This window comes from Brassica rapa, chromosome A06 (genome assembly GCF_000309985.2).
Source record: "Brassica rapa cultivar Chiifu-401-42 chromosome A06, CAAS_Brap_v3.01, whole genome shotgun sequence".
NCBI lineage: Eukaryota > Viridiplantae > Streptophyta > Magnoliopsida > Brassicales > Brassicaceae > Brassica > Brassica rapa.
The window spans coordinates 1,610,923-1,634,451 of NC_024800.2; the positions used below are offsets into that span (position 1 = coordinate 1,610,923).

At 32.5% G+C, this 23,529-nt stretch overlaps 3 protein-coding genes across 3 annotated transcripts; 1 reads left to right on the forward strand and 2 right to left on the reverse strand.

The window, feature by feature from the left end:
- Nucleotides 1-343: 343 nt before the first annotated feature.
- Nucleotides 344-7,227, reverse strand: LOC103871290 (cyclin-dependent protein kinase inhibitor SMR9-like). Its single transcript, XM_033272814.1, has one exon. It carries the CDS (start codon nucleotides 5,667-5,669, stop codon nucleotides 5,319-5,321), a length of 351 nt encoding a protein of 116 aa, XP_033128705.1. The 5' UTR covers nucleotides 5,670-7,227; the 3' UTR covers nucleotides 344-5,318.
- A 1,658-nt stretch (nucleotides 7,228-8,885) lies between these two features.
- Nucleotides 8,886-12,900, reverse strand: LOC103871291 (armadillo repeat-containing protein 8). The gene is made up of 8 exons (XM_009149525.3): nucleotides 12,310-12,900; nucleotides 10,960-11,682; nucleotides 10,768-10,863; nucleotides 10,609-10,692; nucleotides 10,098-10,332; nucleotides 9,574-10,013; nucleotides 9,268-9,483; nucleotides 8,886-9,130 (listed from the first exon to the last, which is right to left on the reverse strand). Exons 1-7 carry the CDS (start codon nucleotides 12,667-12,669, stop codon nucleotides 9,433-9,435), a joined length of 1,989 nt encoding a protein of 662 aa, XP_009147773.1. The 5' UTR covers nucleotides 12,670-12,900; the 3' UTR covers nucleotides 8,886-9,130; nucleotides 9,268-9,432.
- Nucleotides 12,901-13,587: 687 nt separating this feature from the next.
- Nucleotides 13,588-22,752, forward strand: LOC103871673 (zinc finger protein WIP5-like). The gene is made up of 2 exons (XM_009149950.2): nucleotides 13,588-21,173; nucleotides 22,235-22,752. The coding sequence occupies exons 1-2, from the start codon at nucleotides 20,619-20,621 to the stop codon at nucleotides 22,691-22,693; spliced, it is 1,014 nt and encodes a 337-aa protein (XP_009148198.1). The 5' UTR covers nucleotides 13,588-20,618; the 3' UTR covers nucleotides 22,694-22,752.
- The last annotated feature ends 777 nt before the right edge of the window (nucleotides 22,753-23,529 follow it).

Consider the following 23,529-nt stretch of genomic DNA (forward strand, 5'->3'; position numbering starts at 1 on the left):
AAAGAAATGTAATTTTTTAATCTTTGTGCACTACTATAAAACATCAAGTATTAAATGGAGAGATTATTAGATTTATTTTTGACAAAGAACGTTTTAGTAGATTTACCATTGTAGAATAACAAAACTTAAAATTGACTTTATAAGTTCAGTTTATGTAATTGTTATTTCAGTCCTCAAGTTTTCAATAAAAAAATGAAAGTGAAGTTTTCTCCTGTAAGAAACAACAACGATAGAAGAGGCCGGAACGTTAGAAGCCGGTATGTGTCCGACTTTGAAATTAATGGTGCGGATTATGCACCTCAACCTAAACGACGCAAAAAAGGAGAGGTAAGACTTCTCTTTGCAGTTCATGTGCGTTACATATTAAGTTTCAACTCATCTCTGTGTGTTCTCTCTCTCGCCTATACAAACAGGTTGGGCTAGCAAACATCTTGGAAACCATAGTGGACACACTAAGACTCAAAGAAGAAGTGTGAGGGCTCTTCTTGAAACCGGTTTCGAAGAAGGATGCTCCAGACTATATTTTGATATAGTGAAACGCCCGATGGATCTGTCGACAATCAGGGATAAGGTACGGAAGATAGAGTACAGAAACCGCGAGCAGTTTAGACACGATGTGTGGCAGATCCAGCTCAATGCTCATCTTTATAACAACAATGGGCGTAACCCAGGGATACAGCCTTTGGCAGATCAGTTGCTGGAGATTTGTGATTACTTGTTAGAAGATTATGGAGATCAGTTAGCAGAAGCAGAGAAAGGTATTGATAGATAGATCCCACTGACTGAGAGAGTGTGTTTTAAGATAGTCATTCCTCTTTTATTCAAGAAAAAGAAGTGGGATTCTAGCTTTAGCTAATGATTTGTATGAAAAAGAAAAAAAGAAAAAAACATTGTCATGTGCTGTGTGTGTTTTCTTTTTTCTTTTTTCTATTGTTGTTTGTAAAATTTTGAGGTTTTCACTAAAGTGATGATTGTGGGTATTAAATAGAACTTTGAAAGATGATGTGTTAATGTTGTGTATAAAACTTTGTTTTTATTGAGAATAGGCCTTTTGTTAATTATTAATTTCTTATTTACTAATTAGTAAGTTTGGAGTTAATTGAGACATAAATTTGCTAATCTATCTTTGTTTGGTCGGGAGTATCCTTCATGGCGCCTCCGATACCTTCACCTCGTCTCTATTATCTCTTCCCCCATAAAGTCATCTTACTCTCAGTATGTATCCTATTGGTCCATGCTAGCGATAATTTATCGCAAATCTATAAAAAGCAACATTCAGTGATAAAGGTCAATGAAAGCATGCTTAACATAAACGGAAGATTTTATTTTGCATGGTCTTGATTGTTTGTTTCCGTTTACAATCGTTTATCTATTCCTTGAATTTCATTTATTGGGAAGAGATGTGCTAAACATAAATGGATGATCTTCGTTTATGTTTAGAGTATATTCTGAAAGATAGTAGATATTTGGTTACCTTTTTTTCATGATTTAACGAGTAAGAATCGGTCCATTTCTAGTAGTCCTAGATTTATTGAAAATATCTTTGAATTCCTTTTTTGAAGGATCGTTTTGTGGATACAGTTGAACCTTCATTGTGTATATAAAAATGTTCAAATTGATTGACGAAAACCGTAGCTCATTCTGCCAATTAACTTCTACTTTGAAACTTTGATCTAGATCTAACATTTGGTATCAAAGCTTCCACTCCATAATAAAGCTCTGATACCAAATTGTTAGCACTAGATCAAAGCTTTAATGTTGAAGTAAATTGGCCGAAAACAAAAAGAGAAAATGTATTTAGATTTATCTTCTGATTCGGATGTTGTTGCATATTCCACGATACTTTCATTCTTATAGGAATCTTTTGTAGGTTTATAATCATTGTTAACTTATTGTTCTTTGATTGTATCCTTAGATGGATTTTTATTCAGCGAAGTGGCCGTTTCTTGTATAACGCAATTGTTTGTTTGCCAGTTTTGTTTTCTGATTTGTTAGTTTCTCTCTTGTTTTACTCTTTGGTAATGATTCATTCACTTTTCAATAACCATTAATACCATTAATCTCTAAGATATTATTTGAAAAGTCACTTTATGTATTGCAGTCACATCAAAATTTATTTTTTTTAAAATAATAATTAAATATGTTTGATTTATCAAAAATACTGTAATAATTATAAAAAAAAATTAAACAAACATATATTTTATACTAGGGTAAGCCGGCATAAATTAAAGAAAAATTATTATTTAGTTTATTCTCAATTTTTGAAAATTATTTTGAATATATATACTTTTCGGTTTTGTTATTTTTATTTTTATTTTTTATGATATATAATTTGACTTTTATATACTCTATTAAAATAGAGTCCTATTTTTTTCCTACCATATACAAGTTTATGTTAGACCAACTAATTTTGAAATTAAATAGTATAACTCAATTCTTTTTAAATTATCAGATTAAATTTTTATATAAAACAAAATATACATAAAATTGATATTAGATATATATTTTTATAACATATTTTATATTTTAAATATTAATTTAAAAATATAAATATATCTGTACTGATGTGTGGGTTAATATCTAGTAAATACTTAAAAAAATGTTTTAGGTGAGAAGTTGATTAGAGAAAAGATTATATGTGATATGGTTTATTTTGATTGCTCTCTATTGGAGTAGTGCCACGTTTTAATCTTCCTACTAACATCATGTCTTTCTTTGTATATGTTGTAACAGTAATTATTTTCCTATCATGAATTTGCATTTTTTTTATAGAAAATAGAGTAATGTTGTATGCCAAAACGATATCAAAATAAAGCTAACCTAAATAAGAAAACATTCGGAGGATGAAAAATTTGCCGATGACTGTCAGTAGTCGTTATTCATGGTAAAATGAGACAACCTCAACTGGAAAATTTAAGTCTTCCCCACAAGAGCGGCAATGAACAAAGGGAGCTGGATGTCTACATGGTTCTCAACACCTGCAGCCTATCTGTTCAGAGTTCAGTCTCACCAGAAGATGCCTCAGCAGCTCTAATGTTAGTTAGTTTTGTCATCTCCCCATTGAAGCCCACGAAAACAACTTTATCAGTTTTTTCTGCCACACTAAGCTCTACACAGTACTTGAGAGACATAAATGGATCCAGATAACTTTATCTTGATACAATTTCCTTATATTTGGCCGGAAACCACCTCTAAAGTAGCCTAGCCATTGCTTTGATTTTATGGATCTTATCATCAAAGTCCATAGATTCAACAGAGTTCCAACTTCTTCTCTGGACCCTTTACTTTAGATATACTATCAAACTTAGGTTTCTCAAAGAACACCAATGACTTCTCCAAACTCACCTCCTGCGAAACTTCCACACCTTTCTGTTAGCAAAAAAAAAAAAAAAAAAAAAAATCACTTCTTTTTTCTTCCAAGCTTTCATCTTTCTCCTCATCATCTCCTTCTCCAACACAGTGCACTCAACCTTATTACTATTCCTATACACAAACACCGTCTCCAGCACCAGAGTCCTATGTAAAATAATAATAATAGATTATTGAAGTCAATGTTCATAAAAACATTGTTGAAGTTTGAATATATATTAACATAAAAAAAATGATGGGGGGAATCATTTTTTATTAAACTACGTAAATATTATCATAGCTAAGCTATTGTGTCGTCTTCTTACCTACTCCATTATATACATATAATTATATAAGTTCGTTATAGCTTGTAATTATTAATTATGTTTCTAAAAAGAAGGAAAATTTTGGAAAAGAGAAAAATGGTGAAAAAGCCGCACAAGTCTTTTCATTGGATTCCTTTGGACGATGATATCGTATGCTCGGACACTTTGGTTATGCCTTGAACATATCCTCTATCGTTTTCACTAACTAAGTTCCAAATAGACAACCGCACGGGTGTGATTGGATGGTACCGCGGATTCGAAAGGTATTAAACACTATGGATTTGAAATCTACGGCCTAAATTTATTCATTTATATGATTAGACGGCGTGAATATTTAGTTGTCATGCAGAGCAACTGAGCTTTATCTGTAGAACTGTGCGACCATTTTTGGTTGTCATAAATGAATTATGAAAAAATTATAATAAAAATAAATATTATAATAGCTATAATAATGAAATTAAGTAACAAAATATTAATTATACAACAAGATTTTTTTAAAAAAATACTACTTCAAAGATTATTATTATTATTTTTAACTAAATTTTTAAATAAGATAATTAAGCTACTAAATGTTTATATGCCATAACTGATAAAATATAAAAAATTATCAACTTTATTTTTCAATATTTTAAAAAGCATTGAAAACTATAATCCAACTTCTAATTACTATTATTTTAAACAATTAACAATTGTATACATGCTTAGGAAACCCATATATATTTATAAGTCCATGTTTTCAAAATCCTAATTATTATAGTGCTTTGTAATTCAAATTCTTATAAAATTATGCCTATAGTAATAAAAGATGCCTTCAATTTTTAAAAATATTTTGTTGCCATAAGCGAACGTTGCTTGTCTGTAACCGGTAGACCGAACCTCAAAATTAAGTAGGGCGGCTTTCAGGTTCAGATACACCCGATACACCCCGAATTAAAAAAAAACATTCCAAATAGACTTGCATAGTTTTTTTCTATAACATCAGACTTGCATAGTTATTTATCAAAACGACAACATAATAGATTAACTTTTTTAATAACTTTGGATTATATCTAAAACTTTTGTATGCATATTTTATTCTCCATCAACTATTTTTTTGCTTATATCAACTTTTGATTTTCTATATAATTTAACACAACTCGGATCAAAAGTTTTGAATTTAAGCCATCAATCTGATAAAAGTGTTGTCACTTCATCATATGAATTTTCATGTACACATTATAAAAGAAAATATATTTAAGAAGTATTTTCTTATATGAGAAAAACAAATAAAGTATGCCCAACTTAGTAACTAGATTAAACCAAAATACAAGCAAAATGCAAAGCTATCAAGCCCGAAATGTTAGCAAGCATCATTCAATTACAGAACCCATAAACAAAAGTTACAATATAACTAATTAAAAAAGAGATAGGGTATTTGATGAATTATAATACCCTACCACAAATTCAAAATCACCCAACCAAAAAAAAAGAACCAAAGAGGGGAAAAAGACAGATAGAAGAAAAAAGAAGCCAAAAATCACAGTATCACACTATGCTAGTAAACTCTCTTAATATACCTTCAGTTATTGCATTTGAATCCAACTAGAAGCTTGAGATTGATTATACCATGGTTATGACCACAGAACCCTAATTATAAAACTTAACTTATTTATCGTTTTCTTGACCATGATTATGACCAAGTGCAAAAACAAAGAAGAGCTCTACATCTGGAGGAGCAAAGAAAGAGATTTGTCTCCTCCTCAGAGCAAAGTTTTGCGCCACCCTTTGCTTCTTCGGAGCTGGCGGGCACGTGAGCATCTCAGGTATTCGTGACTTCTTAGATATCGGAGTACAACATCCACTGGGCGACGTTGACGTAGCGGTTGAGGATATTGAAGTAGATGATGACGTTGAAGTGACTTCACTGTTGATACTACATGGAGAAGATGGGTTCTTGATTCTTTTTATTCTTCTTGTAGGTGCTCCTCTTATTGGTTTCTTTCCTTTTGATGCCATTTTTAAGCTGTTAAGAGAGAAGAGAAAACAAAGTGTGTGAATCTATATATATATATATATGAGGAGTATGTATATAAACCTTAGTGGAAGTTTTAATTTAAAGCTCTTAATTTTTGACTGAAGAAAGTTTCTATCAGGGAAGAAGAAAAAGACAAGAAAGAAAAAGTTGAGAAAAAGAAGAGATTGGTATTTGGAAAACTAAAGAAAAAGGGTTTCTTTTTAGTAGAGGATCAATGCATGTAAGTCACTATGTAGTGTGAATTGTGAAATGGGTACGCTTTATTTTACTTGAATATTCATCAAATAAAAAATAATACTAGTAGCTAGTCTTTTAGAACTATCTCGTCAATTCATGGACGTCTTGTAAGAAAAAAAAACTTATAGCTTCACGTGTTCTATATCTTGATGTTTAAATTTAATGTGTGTAAATAAGAAGATTTTGGTTCATAATTATTAACAATATACTAATATTGATCGTTGAAAGCTAAATTGATTTTCCAGATTTGAATGAGTGTATGTTAAGAAATACTTCTTCCTTTTTTTGAGAAATGGCTTATATGTTAAAAAATACTTGGTCGTCAAAAACCTAGTTGTGATGTTTTAAAGATTTTTTTTTCTAAAACAAAATAAAGACATGATTTTTGGCTGTCCCATAATAAGGCAAAGCAACTAAATAAATAGAATCAAGGTGGATATATCGAAGAAATAAACTCTTTCCCCGAAAAAGAGAATATCATAGTACCGAAGAAATTATTTAATTGTGTTGTTGTTTCAAATGCATGTAGTTCAAGTTCGCGGTTAAAGATGACAAGAATTTTCAACATTTGTTTTTTTTCCAAAATGTTATTTGTAAAAAAAAAAACATTTACTGAGAGTTTTGTATAATCAAAGTTCAAACGAATGTGAAAACGTTAACAAGGCGTAATTATGCAAAGAGACGACGCTAATTTAGTCGTACTCATGATAGAGATTCTTCACATGCATATCCTATTTACATAATAAATTAATTGAAACACACAGCACGTAGATTAAAAAATATTTAGACATAAATGTGTTATATAACTAAGTCATAACAAGAGAAGAGTCTCACATTTGATGATTAAGATAATTTTGTATTAAAACACTACTATTTCAAAAGTTCAAAAAAACAAAACACTACTATTCCGTTGGAAGTAATAGGTGGTAGCTAGATATAGTTTAGCCAATATATCTATTTTGCTTTAATATAATAAAATATTTTCATATATGTGACAACCCATCCTCTCACTAGAAACCTAGGTTCACAGCGCTGCAGCGCACCGACCCCAACCCTTCCATTATGAGTCCTCTCTGACTCCATAATTAGGTTGTTGGTGAGACTCGAACCCAGGTCCTCACCCTTTAACAACACTCCTCCAGGATGAGTTGTCACAACTTTTTTTGTGACAACACATCCTCTCACTAGGAACCTAGGTTCACAGCGCTGCAGCGCACCGACCCCAACCCCTCCATTATGAGTCCTCTCTGACTCCATAATTAGGTTGTTGGTGAGACTCGAACCCAGGTCCTCACCCTTTAACAACACTCCTCCAGGATGAGTTGTCACTAATTGACCTGCAGGTCAATTGGTGACAACTCATCCTGGAGGAGTGTTGTTAAAGGGTGAGGACCTGGGTTCGAGTCTCACCAACAACCTAATTATGGAGTCAGAGAGGACTCATAATGGAGGGGTTGGGGTCGGTGCGCTGCAGCGCTGTGAACCTAGGTTCCTAGTGAGAGGATGGGTTGTCACAATATATCTAGGTAATTTTAACTTTATCATTGAAATAAAGTTATGCATTGAAATAAAATATTATTATACATCATGAAATATGTAAAATCATTTTCTTTATTAAGAAAAAGAGCGGCAGAATAAAATAAAAATAGAATAAAAACTTCGATGTGATACAAAATTATTTCACGTGTGGGGGATGACATTTAAATTCAATGTATATATGCGCATGGGGTTTCTTCACTCCATCTAGCACTATTCTTTTTGTTTATTTAACCAACTTAACCATTTTAGGTTTCGTTGAGATTCTCAGCCGGTTAAGAAAATAGCGGCAGAGCCTTAACAGCTCGGATTTATCAATTAATAGTATACAGGAGGACTATTTTTGATATTGTTGATAGACCTTATGTTTTGCTATAATAGATAAATCGAAATTTAGCTGTTTAATCTCTTTTCAAAAAAAAAAAAATTAGCTGTTAATCAGCAAGTCAAGTGTTAGGAAAGCATAAAGTTTCGGATCATAGACCTACGTCCAAAATCAAATTTTGAAAATTCCAAATTAGATAATAACATTTTGTACTAAAAATAGTTTAAATTCGAAGCATAAAACCTAATTTTCTGCATTACTACTAAACCACGTACCATTTGGGAACTCTATACCAAGCGATGCCATGGTATAGGGATCAAAAGATGAAGACACCCATAACCCAAACACTATATGATGCTCTTTATGTGAGTTTTGGTTTTCAGCTTAATCATATTATTGGATCTATACTCCAAATTTATTAGCTTTATGATTTTGTGTTTATTAAGACCAAATCTATTATATTCGAAAAAAAAAATCTATTATATTCGAAATTGCTTTTAGTTTTCAATAATTATTTTTTTATGCTTATAGTCGTAGTTCATTAAAAATCACATTATATTATTCACTCTTGTTTATTTGTCAGTTTTTGTTTATTTCTTTTGCACCCATTCTGTTTATATGAGGAACTAGAAAAATGATTGTCCCTTTGTTAAAAAATTGATAAATCACTAAAGAAAGTACACAGTAGTCGTGGCTGGATCTTATCATGGGATCCGAAACATAGGATTCACTGTGCACAAACGGCGAGTTAGATCCCCAGAGGCCAAATTGCATAAAGGCATGAATTACAGTCTTTTTTTTGGTCAAATAATTACAGTCTCTCTTTTTATTCTTCTTCTCGGTTTAAAATTAATTTGAACTTTGGTGATTATTAATTTAGATATTTTTAAAGCTGTATATATAAACTATTTATATCCGGTTGATGATGAAAGTTATAATACAGAGAAGTGAAAAAACTGTTCTCAAATCTTTAGTAAACTAGAAAATAGGTATTGATATTATATAATACAGTAAAACATAAGATGTGTATTAATTAACTTTTTACTGAAATATATTGTTTTTATTGAATCCAGTCAGTTAAACGGTATGATCATAAAACTATACAAAACTTATCGCAAGCCATGTAGTAGTTGGTCACATTATCATACTCTCAATGGGTATTGTCAACAACAACAACAAAAAAAAACTGATACAAAACTCAAATGTTTTTTTAAACATAAACTCGAATGATACAAACAATTTAAGTTCCTTTAAGTAAAATAAGAAGACAACAACAAAAATGTGGTGGATCTAAAGCTAACTGTGGTACAAGTAATGGTACAAACTCTTTCTGACTGCTTTCACCTGCACAATTAGTCAGACACAAAAACTGGTTTATTAAACAGAACAGTTACTGAAACACAAAATCTCTTCATCCTATTCTGACAATATGGTAAGCAAATAAATAAAATCCTAACATTATGGCCAAAACAAGTAAGTACCTGTGGGATGATAAGTGTGTCTGGAACTGGAGATATAATCCATGAACATGATCATAAACTCTAAGTCTCTCTTTCTGCTACACGGTGAAAAATTGAATCAAAGCTATCGGTTATGTTCAATGTGTATAGGCTGTGGAACATGGAATAACAATATCTCTCCGTTTGCTAATTATCACCAAAAGACATTGACTGGCTCAACACAGTTCTGATGCGAATCTGCAAGCATTGAAATACAGTTTGAGTATCAGAAACAAAGGTAGTAAGTAAGCAATGAAACTGCTTTAAAGTTTAACTCCTTTTATGAACCTTAACATCAAGGCAGGCATCGTTGACCATGTTCTTTAACTGAGGAATGATACCCTCTTCCCGCAACTTAACATGCCGATCAAGTGCACCAGGACTTGAAGGACTAATGAGGTTTATGATTGTCCAGACTGTTGCTGACCGTAACTGGCTCTCATGGCTCTGCAAAAACTTAAGCATGAAGTTGTTTGACTCAGCTTGTGGCTGAGGAAACAGCTGCTGCATAACCGCTTCTTTATGTAGCTCTGTACCACTAGCTACATTTGTGAGCACATACATTCCCTGTATTGCCATTTGAGCTTGTGGAGATTTTCTCAGTTGCCTTCCAACGGTATCTAAGATAAGCCCCTCTTCATCAAATACAAACTCAATGGAGTTGATGCATCCGTCAACAAGATTACGTAGGAGAGCCAAACCTTGCTCTTGAACCGTGGGCTCAGGATCTGAAGAAGAATAAGTTTTTGTTTTTGTTGTTAGTTGGAGTATAAGATGAATCATATGATTATGGTTCAGAGGACTCTGCTTACCACTGATAAGGGAAACAAATCCTTGAGCTTTGACCTCTGAATAAAAGAGCTCTTTACGTTTCTTGTCTGCAAGGAACATGAGGTTCCTCAAGGCCCGTAAAGCGCTACACCGTGTGTTTGGATCCATTGATTTTGACAACTCAATAAGCTGCTTTATCCCTCCATACTCTATGAATGTTGACTTCGGTGATGAAAAATCCAATACTATATTGCTCAGAGCACCAAGAACTGCAACCTGGTTAGCCATATACATTCAAATCAGTTCTGCCATTTGCATCTAAATAAAAGAAATGACATAATTTAATTTAAGCTCTGAATGGTGACGCTTCTATCTGCTCCGCACCATGTTAATATTAACAAAAATCTCTCTATATATATATATACATTTTTGTTACCGCACCGCAGTTAATAGTAACAAATCTCTCTATCTCTATATATATATAGATATCTATACATTTCTTCACTATTAAAACCGCTTTGTAGTTAATCTGCATGTGCCATAGTGAGCTACCTGGACAGAGGAGGATGGATCATGCAATAACTGAACCAAGGGAAGCATAACATGATCGTTGGTAAAACGTCCTGCACTCAAATTCTAAAAGACATGCCTCAGTGGATGCAAAGCAGCTGAAGATACTAATAACATTAGCAATGGATGATGCTAACAAACCTTGACTGATCTAGCAGCGTTTCTAAAGCAAATGCAAGCTGCAGTTCTCACATCAGCGTTATTGTGTCTAAGCGCATTAACCAGCAGATCCAACATCTAGGTAGAACGAAACAAAGACAAAAAAAAACAGATTAATTACAGTATAAGAAAAAAAGATTAACCAATTAAAAAAATGGCAATGTGGAGACGAACCTCCAGTGACAGGAAGCTACACCTGCAGTCCTCAAGCTTGGAACACAACTCAGCTAGAGACAAAAACAAACCCTGAAGACGTTTAGGATGAAGCTCACTACCTGTCTTCAAGATGTCAACAATGTTCTTGATTGCATTTGCCTCATAAGCTAGCTTCTGTAGATCCTCTTTTTCAGCAATCAGAGAAGATAAACCCAAGGCAGCATCATCTCCAGATTGACCAGGGTCGTTAAGAAGCTCAAGAAGAGTAGTTACCAAGCTTGACTTAGTTCCCATGTTGAGGAAATAAGACGGAGAAGTGTTGTAAATGACAACTAAGCAAAGACAAGAAAGCAGCCTCGTCCTAGGATACCTATCCTTTGTTAACTCAGTCACAGAACTCAAGTATCTCCCGGCCTCGAGTCCAACGAACCGCGAGACAGCTTCGGGGTTGTTCTTCAAAACCGTGGCTAAAGACTCAAGACATGCTTCTCTCTGGCTTAGTGAACCGTCGAGAAGGATAACAAGCTTCTCCAAGACACCGGCGTCGCAGAGAACCTGCTGCTCCACAGTTGTGCCACAAGCGTGAGCGATGATGCTCGCACCGAGGCCGCTAACGTTCTCGTTCTCGCTGTTCAACAAGGAGAAAAGAAACTCCATGTTCTTCTCTTGGAGGAAGTCGTACTTTGGAGCTTGATTGGATTGGAATATCATCCTAAGTGAACGAGCCCCCGCATCTACTACCTAAAGAGCAATTACAAAGAGAAAGAAGAAAGGTTCTGTTATGTCCAAAGCAAAAGAGAACAGAGGATCAACACAATTAACTAAAGGCCAATGCTTTAACTTAAAGGTGTGACCAGCGGATCACCAAAACTACTTAAAAGGCCACTGCTTTGACTTAAAGGAGAAACCTTTGATCACATAGTATGTAATATAAAGACCGTTCAAGCTATCTTCTCAAGACCCAACAGCAATTTCAAACATCATTAAGAATCTGGATCATTTGCACAAAGGTTCTGTTATATCCAAAGTAAAGGAAACAGAGGATCGACAAAACCACCTAAAGGTCAATGCTTTTGACATCTTTGATCACAGAGTATACAATCTAAGTCCCTTCAAGCTATCTTCTCAAGACCCAACAGCAGTTTCAAACATTATTACAAATCTGGATCCACCTAGAAAGCAATTACACAAAGAAAGCAGAAAGGTTCTGTTTTACTCAAAGCGAAGAGAACAGAGGATAAACAAAACCACCCTAAAGGCCAATGCTTTGATCACATAGTATACAATCTAATACCGTTCAAGCTATCTTCTTAAGACCCAACAGCAGTTTCTAACACCAAGCTCTATAAAAAAAGCCAAAGTCGTCACCTTTTCGTCAGAGCTAGTGAGAAGCCGAAGCAGACGAGGGAAGACTCCGGCGTCGAGAACGGCCTGAACTCCGGCTTCAAACCCACAAGCGAAACTCCCAAGCGCCGCCGCGGATTGGACGAGGATGCTGTTGCATTCAGAATCGGAGAGAGCGGAGGCTATGGCGGGAACAGCTCCGAGTTTGAGGAAAGAGAGCTTTTTGGTGCGGTTTCCGATGATCTGGTTTTTGACCTCGCGGAGGGCCTTGAGCTTGACTTCAGGGTCAGGGGAAGCGAGACGGGAGAAGACGTCGGCTTGACGATTGCCGGAGGAAGAGGCGGCGGAAGAGAAGGAAGAGGAGGAGGTGGTGGTGGTAGGCATGGCGAGATTTAGTTGCTCCCTGAAAAAAGCTTAATTGAGATGTTTTGTCTTTAGATTGAAAAAGAATGGCAGAGCTGTTTTCCGTAAAGGTTTTATTTTTTTAATTTTTCCTAATAAAGTTTTTGGTTTTTTATAAACTAAAATTCAGAGTGGCTATCAGCCAATCATGTTAAGAAGAGATTTTCTATTTTCTAATCCTAAACATAGGTTAGGTCCTGTTAGTTTTGTTTATTTCATTATTGAGGATGAATTTCTTTTAAAATAATCAACTTGATCCGCACACCCGTACGAATACATTTTTCAATTTATATAATTTTTCAGTTTGTTTATACAATTATTTTAAGAAATTATAACTTAGTTTTGTAAGTTGTGTAATTTTATTAGTAAAGTTGGTGGATACTTTTATTTGATTATTGTTTATATGAAAAATAATTAAAATTTTTATTTACAATATATAACATATATTGTGTATATTAGGTAAAGTGGTAAATGAAAAGCATTGCTCGATTTTCAAAAATCATTTTATAATAAGGCTAGTATAATTTCTGATTAGTTAAGAAAACTTCTCGTAATCAAGAGATTGATATTTTTATAGTTAGTGTGATTGAAATAAATTAAGGAATATTCTCTGAAACAATAATGACATTGATTGTTGGTTTCACTCGGTTACTCGGTTACTTAAAGAAAATATTTTATTAAAATAATTAATTCAATGGTATTCATTTGTAATTATAAAGGTGAATTGAAGGTTATTTCTAAATTGTACTTCTATTTTAATAGATTAGATGTCTCTCTCTTTAAAAATGTCACTTTTAATTAAACATTAGAATTCCGTTAAATAATTAGAATTAACATTATACTGATAGATATGTTTACAAAAACCACAATAAATAATTTTATGTTTAAACAATATAAAATATTATATCATACTTTTTAAGAACCATTTATCAATTTTTTGTAACCATTTTCTTAATCAAATGATTGACTAAAAAGTAAAAACACTCAAATGATTTATGAAATTATTTCAAGCCTTCTATTAATTTTTGTGTAATTATTTTTTATGCATCTATGGAGATTTCACATTTCAGATCACTAGGATTAATGCATATGATGGAAAATGAGCTATGCTATTCAAGTATATATAGAGGTTGTTGATCATAGCTATATCATTTGATAATCAAACGTTCTTTTATTTCTTATATTTTTTCAATAATTCACAATGACATGCTCATTTGAAGGTCATGAATGTCGTGAATATTATAATGCATATTTTTATAGAACGATTCATCACATAATGCATTTCTAGAAGCAAAGGAGACTCTTTGAAGGTACAAATCTTGTTCAACGTAAATATGTAAATACCTAAAAAAAAACATATATTATTGTTAAGTATTGACATAATATAAAATAGAATATATTTGATGAGATATCGGCTAAAACTAGGATGAATTTCATTAGCAATAGCAAGTGATAGGTTTAGATATGATCAGCCACAACTTTATTTACATGAGATACATATGTCATTTCTCATCATGACATCATATGAGCTAATACCAGTAGCCTGAAATGTGGCAGCAAACAGAATTACAAAAATATGCATTCACATAACATAAAAGTTCATATAATAACAAAGAATTACCTTTTGGATTTCTTCTTACAATAGCAATATATATATATATATATATATATATATATATGTGTGTGTGTGTGTGTCATAGATGTTCCATTTGAGCTGAAGAACACATGCTAGTGTCTCTAGCTCGATTCAGCTAACAACATATTTTGTAGAAAAATGCTTTAACGAGGTGGACTCTATGTTGAATTATTTCAAAAATGTTATAATTATATCAGCACAATGCAAAGAACAAATTTTAAAATGACAATCTGTTTGTACATGATCAATTAGAAGTTTTATATCTCTATACAAGTTTTTCCAGTTTTGTCGTTAACTAATGATACTGCATCATGTATGCTAATACAATTATAATATATCTGAGTATAAGATCTACACAGACTTGTGTCTCCAATTTTCCAAAAGTTGTCTTGCAATCTCATCAAAAGGTACATAGGTACACGCAAATAAGCAATATAAAATCATTAGTTTTACATTTTAGAGAAGTTTTTCAACTCAAAATCATAAATACCAGTTTCTTAACAATTAAAAGTTTAAGAAGATATATACTTAGCAACCAAAAGGAAATACACATGCAGGTAGAAGAAGCTTCAACCAAATATTTTTAATTATCGAGGATGAACCTTTTTCAAAATAATAACATCTGTCTTTTAAAATAAAACATTATTATTGGACCTAACACTTAGTCATAAAATATATTATGTAAAATGTCACCAATAATTAAAACGTTAGAATTCCATTAAGTAATTAGAATTAACATTATACTAATAGATATGTTTTCAAACAACATAATAATTAATCGTGTATCTAAATAATAAAAAATATTATGTCTCACTTTTTAATAATTATTTATTAATCTTTTTGAACTATTTACTAAATCAAGTAATTGACTAAAATATTTAAATAATTTATAAAATTTCAAGCCGTCTATTAATTTTTATGTGATTACTTTTATATGTCTATAGATGTTTCACATTTTAGGCCACTAGGACTAACTCGTATGATGAAAATGAGTCATGTTGCCCAAATATATATAGTTTTTGTTGATCATAGCTACATCATTTGATATTGCATATAAATCTGCCACTATTCACTCAAATATTTTTTTCTTTCTTGTATTTTGTCAATATTTCACAATGACATATGATTGTTTGAAGGTTCTCAATGTCGTGAGTATTGATATTACGTGTATACGCACACCAATTAACATAATGTGCACACTACCACAATCAAATGGTATGTCGATGTAGCACTTTAGGATCAAATCCACAGAGACCAACGATTACACTTTATCTTTATGGAATCAATACTCAGCTAAAACAATGATGGGGTTTTGAGATTAAGGTTTCGTAACAAGCAAGTAATAAGATTAATTAAAGATTTCAGATGATTAAATTGCTAGCCTAGGGTGCTTTGGTCGGGTGTTAAACAAGTGTGAAGCCAAACAATTATTCAAGTTCGATTAAAGACCAGTCTAGAACTCGGATCACTTAAGATAGATCAGCCCACTGTCGTGGTGCTTCACTTTTTGTCAATCGATCTCAGTACCTAAACTGTCGTTTGGACTGAGATGCGATGACAAACATTAAGATCAAGTCCGATATGTTCACAAAACACCCTAACATCTACTTTCGCTGGTTAGGGATATGATGCTCATTCAAGTTATGTCTAGCAACCTATAATAGTTTTGATGAATAGATTAAACCTAGAATCAGGCACTAAGTGGTTAACACTTTTGATCTAACACCTTAACACCCTAGACTAAGCAAGCTGACTACTCAGCCATGAAGCAAGAAAACACAGAGACAGTGTTAACCACTTAGTGCCTGATTCTAGGTTTAATCTATTCATCAAAAGTGTTATAGGTTTTTAGACATAACTTGAATGACATCATATCCCTAACCAACGAAAGTAGATGTTAGGGTGTTTTGTGAACAGATCGGACTTGATCTTAATGTTTGTCATCGCATCTCAGTCCAAACGACAGTTTAGGTACTGAGATCGATTGACAAAAGGTGAAGCACCACGACAGTGGGCTGATCTATCTTAAGTGATCTGAGTTCTAGACTGGTCTTTAATCGAACTTGAATAATTGTTTGGCTCACACTTGTTTAACACCCGACCAAACCACCCTAGGCTAGCATTTTAATCATCTGAAATCTTTAATTAATTTTATTACTTGCTTGTTACGAAACCTTAATCTTAAAACCCCATCATTGTTTTAGCTAAGTATTGATTCCATAAAGATAAAGTGTAATTGTTGGTCTCTGTGGATTCGATCCTAAAGTGCTACATCGACATACCATTCGATTGCGGTAGTGTGCACATTAGGTTAATTGGTGTGCATATACACGTAATATCAGTAGTTTTCACATTTAAAGATTTTTTTTTAATTTCTTAATCTATTGTGGTCTTTTCCTATTTTAGACAAATGTTTTTAGATAACTTAAGAAATTGTCCCCTTGTACATTGTGATATCTAGTGTTTGCTATTTTTGCGTACATCAAATTGTAAATACTCAATTCTATTAAATCAGACTTCCACCGTTCCATAACGATTGATAAAGAATGTCACTTAGACACGTTTCACGCAAATTAAGAAAATGATAAAATTTACTATGTATCCTCATTTGTTATACACTTAAAGAAAAATGGTTTAAAATATTTAATAAGAAATTTTGCATTAAAAATGTAGAATGACACGTTTTGAAACAAAATAAAAATATTAGAATAACATTCTTTATGAAACAAATGGAGTAGTTTCCAACCAAAAAAACTTTATTCCTTTTCGTTTTTCGGAATTTCAGATTATTTGATTAATCATATAGTTTCTTGGTCAAAGAGATTCAATAATACATCTTATTTAAATGCAATAATCAATACATATAATTTGTATATATTAATTATTAATTTATCTTTATATTGGGGGCATATATTTATATAAAAATTCAAAAATATTATATATTATCGAATTGTGCATATTTTAAACTACCTCAACTCGAGACCGAAAAAATTTATTAATTTAGAGTGTTTATTAATTTATCGAGTATCAATTTATGCATTTTCTAGTGTTATAGTCCTTTTCCCCTTCAATAATTAAGCCATTGTATTTGAGAATTAATAAACCAAAGGCAATTTTCGTCTCTTGGAGTTACTTTCATTTTCTAATCTATACAATTGACAAGACGCATAAACATCGTCTACGTCCTCAGAAGCTGCAGGGAAATTGTAGATGTATGTTTTGAACGACCATATTCCAAAGTTTAATTAATACAATGATAATGACAACCAGTAGTCCATCACACATGTGCTTATACAAATCACATATATACATAATACATGCCGGTATATATAACTAAGTCGTATTTATATATGTGGTGCATAGATAGATAAAAATGTTTGGAGAAGAGAGAACAACAAAGAAACAGAAGACAAGTGACGGTTTGAAAGAACGTACTGATGCAATTGCAAAGTGCAACCACAAAACATTCACACTCGTGCTATCTCGGGAACATCTTATGTTTTAATATTATCTACTTATTAATTAACAATATCAAAAGTAAACTGTCTCAACATAGATTGGACTTTCAGCCAAAGATGTTCGAGTTCACACAATGCGACCAGCACAAGTTTGTTTCAAACCCACGTTGTTTGACCCATCTTCACAATGTTCGATCTTGCAATTAGCAAGCAGCTTACAAACAACAATTGAATTACTCAAAAAAAATTTTGTATTACTCTCTTTTTCAAGACATAATTAATATATTACTTAAACCCCATAATCGAGCATCGTTAACTTAACTGGTAATTAGTTGCCATCTAAAAGAGAAAATTTGTAAGTTGGAATACTGACGACGAATATAATTTGTTCTAGTCTCCGGTTTGAGATGAAGACCCATAACTTTTGCATTCTAAAGAAAGGTTATGAATATCAGAATATGTAATGAATAGGTCACTATATATACAACGTTTCTAAATACATGTGTTTTTTTGTAGACTTATCCACTTTACATGCAACTTATATAACGGTGAAGAGGTGTGGTATGGTTTTAAGCTTTTTTAACCCGCTTTCACCATTCTCGTTCAACAAAAAATCCTAGAAAAATGTGGTGCGGATTGCATCATTTAAAACTAAGGAAATAATCAGAACGCGTATTTTTAATGCATGAGAAAATCTATCTTTTTGATTAAAATGTGATATTATTTACCACAAAAAAAAATTCTAAAAGGTTTGGTCCAGTGTGATCAAACTCTAAAGAGCAAGACAGTTTTCAAACAAAAAAAGCTAAACAACTTTTCTTTCATTATATAGAGGCTACAATTTCTGAGATTATCAGCCAAGAAACCATGAGATCGTGTTCCATCTTGTGAGGGCTTCAGTCGCATCATCTGCATCATGTGGAAGCGAAATCAGCCCTATTTCGAATCTTCTAATGGATAATAAGAGCCAAATACAGAGAAGGAAGTCTATCATGACATCTCTCATTACTCGCCTTCTAATTACAATACATTGTAGATGACATACGAGCCAGTTTAGAGTTTTTTTTTTTTTTTTTGATAAAACGCCAGTTTAGAGTTGACTGACGTGAGATATGAAAATATCATATATTAAAATTTTGAAGTATTAGGGTCTCAAAATATATGTGAATGTTGAATTATAACTCACAATAATGTGAATAGATAATTTTTAACCCGAAATATAAATTTACAACTCGCATATCACGTGGATTATAATCTAATCAACACAAAAACCATCAAATCAAACAATTATCATGTATGCTTCAACAGTGTAAACCCTATTTTTAATATTATTACAACGAACATATATAAATGATGTATCACTTTACAATCACATGATTTTATATTAAAAATACATTAGAAAAAAAACATCCTTTGGTACTGTCTTAAAGCGTATGCATTTTTTTTTTTTGTAAAAGGTCTTAAGCGCATGCATGAATCGGGCCATCGATGAAAATTTAGCGAGAAATAAACAGGAGCAAACAAGTGCAAACGAAAATGTAAACCCAAAATAAAAATATATATAATATATATATACACAAATCGATAACCAATATATATATGTGCAATTTTTCTATTAACATAAAACAAGAAAATTGTGATAAAAAACATAAAACAATAAAATACACATTGATGTAGATGAATATGAAATTGGGGTTATAACTCTGTTGTCAGAGAGAATAAGAAATTGGGGTTACCATTCCCAAGTAATATGTTTCTGAAGCAGAGCCGACATGGAGACGAGACCACCGAAGCAACTGCTGTCTTAGATCACAACTCTCATCTCCCAAAGCCATCAATATATTATTCCCATAAACACCTGATTATCTATCAATTATCAATATATTACCTCTCTCCAGATATATGTATATGTTTACCTCAACAACGGTATGTAAGATAGAGCAGCCTCTATATTCTTGATTTATGCATATTATTCATTTCATACGTTGATGCACATTGGCTTAGTTGGTTTCCTGGTCACCAATAGCTTCACATACTATTCACATTTCGAATTCTATACTTCTATATATTTACATTTATATTTGATTTCGTTGTGGGTGACACAAAAAAGAAGGTGTATACAACTTGTGTTTCTAGGACTGTTTATTTCAGAAAAGTATACTGATAACAAGTGATATAATTATAAAATTGCCTCAAATTAATACTGTTGAATTCCATTTAGGAGGGACGATATATATCTTCTTATATATTAGCTAAATATTTTCCAACTACTAATTGTGGAACTTCATTCATTCAATAACACATCTAGAACGATTACTTGTACGTTTGCATATTTTTAACTATAAACTCTACCAAAATACCTTCAAATCACAACAACACTCTTAAAATCTAATACTTAAACTATTTTTCCATAAAAGTAGAGTTTAAATTTTAAAATACATTTTAAAATCACAGTTGCAATAACGTTATATTTTTTAAAAAAATTATGTTGGCTAACATATGATCTGTCATTTTATACAATCGCTTTAAATCTTAGGTTAATTTTATAGACCAGTTCTATGAGCACAACTGCACAAGGATCTAAATATGTTTGACTTTATAGTGCATGTACATATACGTAAAACCATAGATCCACCAAAACGCTAACCCCAAAAATAGTTTCCACCGCTTCGTCACATCTCAAACGCTAGTACATACACTGACACACCCATATCCTCTCTATATATATACACATACACTCACATCCCTATCTTATTTCTCTATCTCTCTAGCACAAACCCATCAACCAAAGCTACGGTGGCTTTCTTCTTCTCCTCCTTTGTCTTCTCCTCAAAGTCATGTCTAATCCAGCTTATTCTAATCTCTTCAACAATGGATTTGACAATACAAACTTCAACTGTTCCACTTCTCTTTCTTACATTTACAACTCTCACAACAGCTTTTATTATCCTAATACCACAAACCCTAATTACATGGCTCCTACTACTTCCACTTTCCCTAACTCACCCCCGCTCAGAGAAGCTCTTCCTCTTCTTAGCTTAAGCCCTATAAGGCACCAAGAACAACAAGATCAACAGTTCATGGACACAGATCAGATCAGCTCTTCAAAGTTTCTTGATTATCCTCATGATGTAACCGTGGATCTTCATCTAGGGTTACCAAACTATGGTGTTGGTGGGAGCTATATTGCTCATGTTGCAACAACTGATGAGCAAGATGATGACCAAGGAGTAGAGGTCACAGTTGACTCCCACCTTCATGATGATGATGATGGAGATCTACACAGAGATCATCACTACTGGATCCCTACACCTGATCAGATTTTGATGGGACCTACACAGTTCTCTTGTCCTCTCTGCTTCAAGACATTCAACAGATACAACAACATGCAGGTACCACTCTATTGATTCAAGAATCAAATGTAAACTCTTCTTAAGATTTGACTTACTATTCTTCAAAATGGGTTTTATACAATGTCCATAGTTTTTGGGTGGGTCTAGTAAAACATATACAAACTCGTTATTGATTTATGGATCTTTAGGTGTATCGCTGATAGTTGTAACTAACAAATACTTTTGGTAATTACTACAATATTTGCCTTGATGTTTTAATTAATTCAAGAATAATCAACTCGATCTTTTACAAAATTTATGGTACACTTCAAATCAATTTCAGTGTGTTGGATGATGGTGTCTATGTAATATCGACTTACAAGCTAGTAAAGTCAGAATATATTCTTTAACCAACAGTATTTTGTCAGACTGACACTTTATAATCTTGAAACATGCTTAGTCCACCTCCATCTTTATTGTCTCTCTTGAATTTTCTGAACTCATAAAACGGTAAGGAGGATTACTGTCTAGCCAATTATTTGTGAATATTTACTTTTGTTTTGTTTATATATATATATATATATATATATATATATATATATATATATATATATATATTATCCAAAATATAGATACAGCTGATAATGATTTCATGCCAAAACTAAACTATTACATGCAGTAAGATGCTAATATATACATATAGAACTTTACTTGTAGTGTTTGACATTTCACATTTACAGCTCTTTTTTACTTGGTTAAAGCCCTATTTGTTTATTTCATTTCTTAAAGTATTGAGTTCATTCGAAAAGAAATAAGACATTTTAATGGGTCAAATTTTTTAAAAAAAATTATAAATGCAAATGCAACTCAAACCAAAAGAAAATACGTTTGGCCTCGCGTTTGCGAGTATATATCCAAACGTTGATAAAATAAGATTATGTTAACTAATTATTGGTAAACATGTATACAAATATTTTTGTTTGAACAAATCCAATAATGCATAGTGTCACAATACCCACCGACCACCACAATAGCACGTGGCCTAGATTTAAATCTAATACTTTCTAAGACTGATGACTCCCTTATGATTTATGACATGGAAACCGTTTTGTTAATGGCAGATGCACATGTGGGGACACGGCTCACAGTACAGAAAGGGACCAGAGTCCTTAAGAGGAACCCAACCAACAGGAATGCTAAGACTACCATGTTACTGCTGTGCACCAGGCTGCAAGAACAATATTGACCACCCACGAACCAAGCCTCTCAAGGACTTTCGAACCCTCCAAACACATTACAAACGTAAACACGGGTCTAGACCTTTTGCTTGTCGCAGGTGTGGCAAAGCCTTTGCAGTGAAAGGAGATTGGAGAACGCATGAGAAGAATTGTGGTAAGCTTTGGTATTGCTCTTGTGGCTCGGATTTTAAGCACAAGAGGTCTCTTAAGGACCACGTCAAGGCTTTTGGAAATGATCATATTCCTTGTGCGATTGATAACTTTGGGGGAGATCATGAGGACTACTATGAGGCTGCTTCTGATATCCAGCAACAAGATGATTGCAACACAAATGAGTGTTAATTATGTTCTAATATGTTCTGTTTTGCTCTCATGCATTAAATTAATTGTATGCATGGGTTCTTTAGTTTTGTTCTTCGTTTCTTAATTAGTTATCTTTGTTTTTTTAATGCTGTTTCTTAATTGTATGCATGGGGTTCTTTAGTTTTTTCTTCATTTCTTAACTATAACCTTTAGTTACGGATATTTTGTTTTGAGATTTTATTTTCTTTTTCATGAGTAGCTTAATATACATAGCACAATATTTTTCTTTAAACTATACATAGCAGAATATTAAAAGACTCGCTGTACCATTTCAATCAAAAGACCAAATTAAGAAAACTCAAGTTCTTAACAACTTATATCTGTCATTTTCAATACAATTGTAAACGAAGTTTAGATAAATTTTTAGTAATTTTATTTTAATTATTATAACTAAGCTACGTTCAGTTTTTTTTTCTTTTCTGTTTGTGAACATAATTAAGATTTTTACACATTTTAACTCCGAGCGTTTGTTAATCAAAGTTATTGAATCTTATGAATTACAGGAAGGTATTGTTACTTATATAACTTGATTGTTCTTATTTGTGATGGTGAGCAAATGCTGCATTCGATTGCTTGTTTTACATGCTAAACCTAATTTCTGTTATGTATCTGCTTTTCATACGACATGGGATTAAAAGGTTGATGATTTTAGTTTAGAGAAGTTTAAACTTTTGTTGTTCTTAGTGCGACGAAGATGTCCCAGATTTTCCAATGAAGCCTAAGACATGGTTCAATCTTCGCCTGGCAAAAAAAAAAATCAACTTAGTTCCTATCAGAACTCAAATCTAGGACTGGCAGGTTTACGCTTTGCCCCA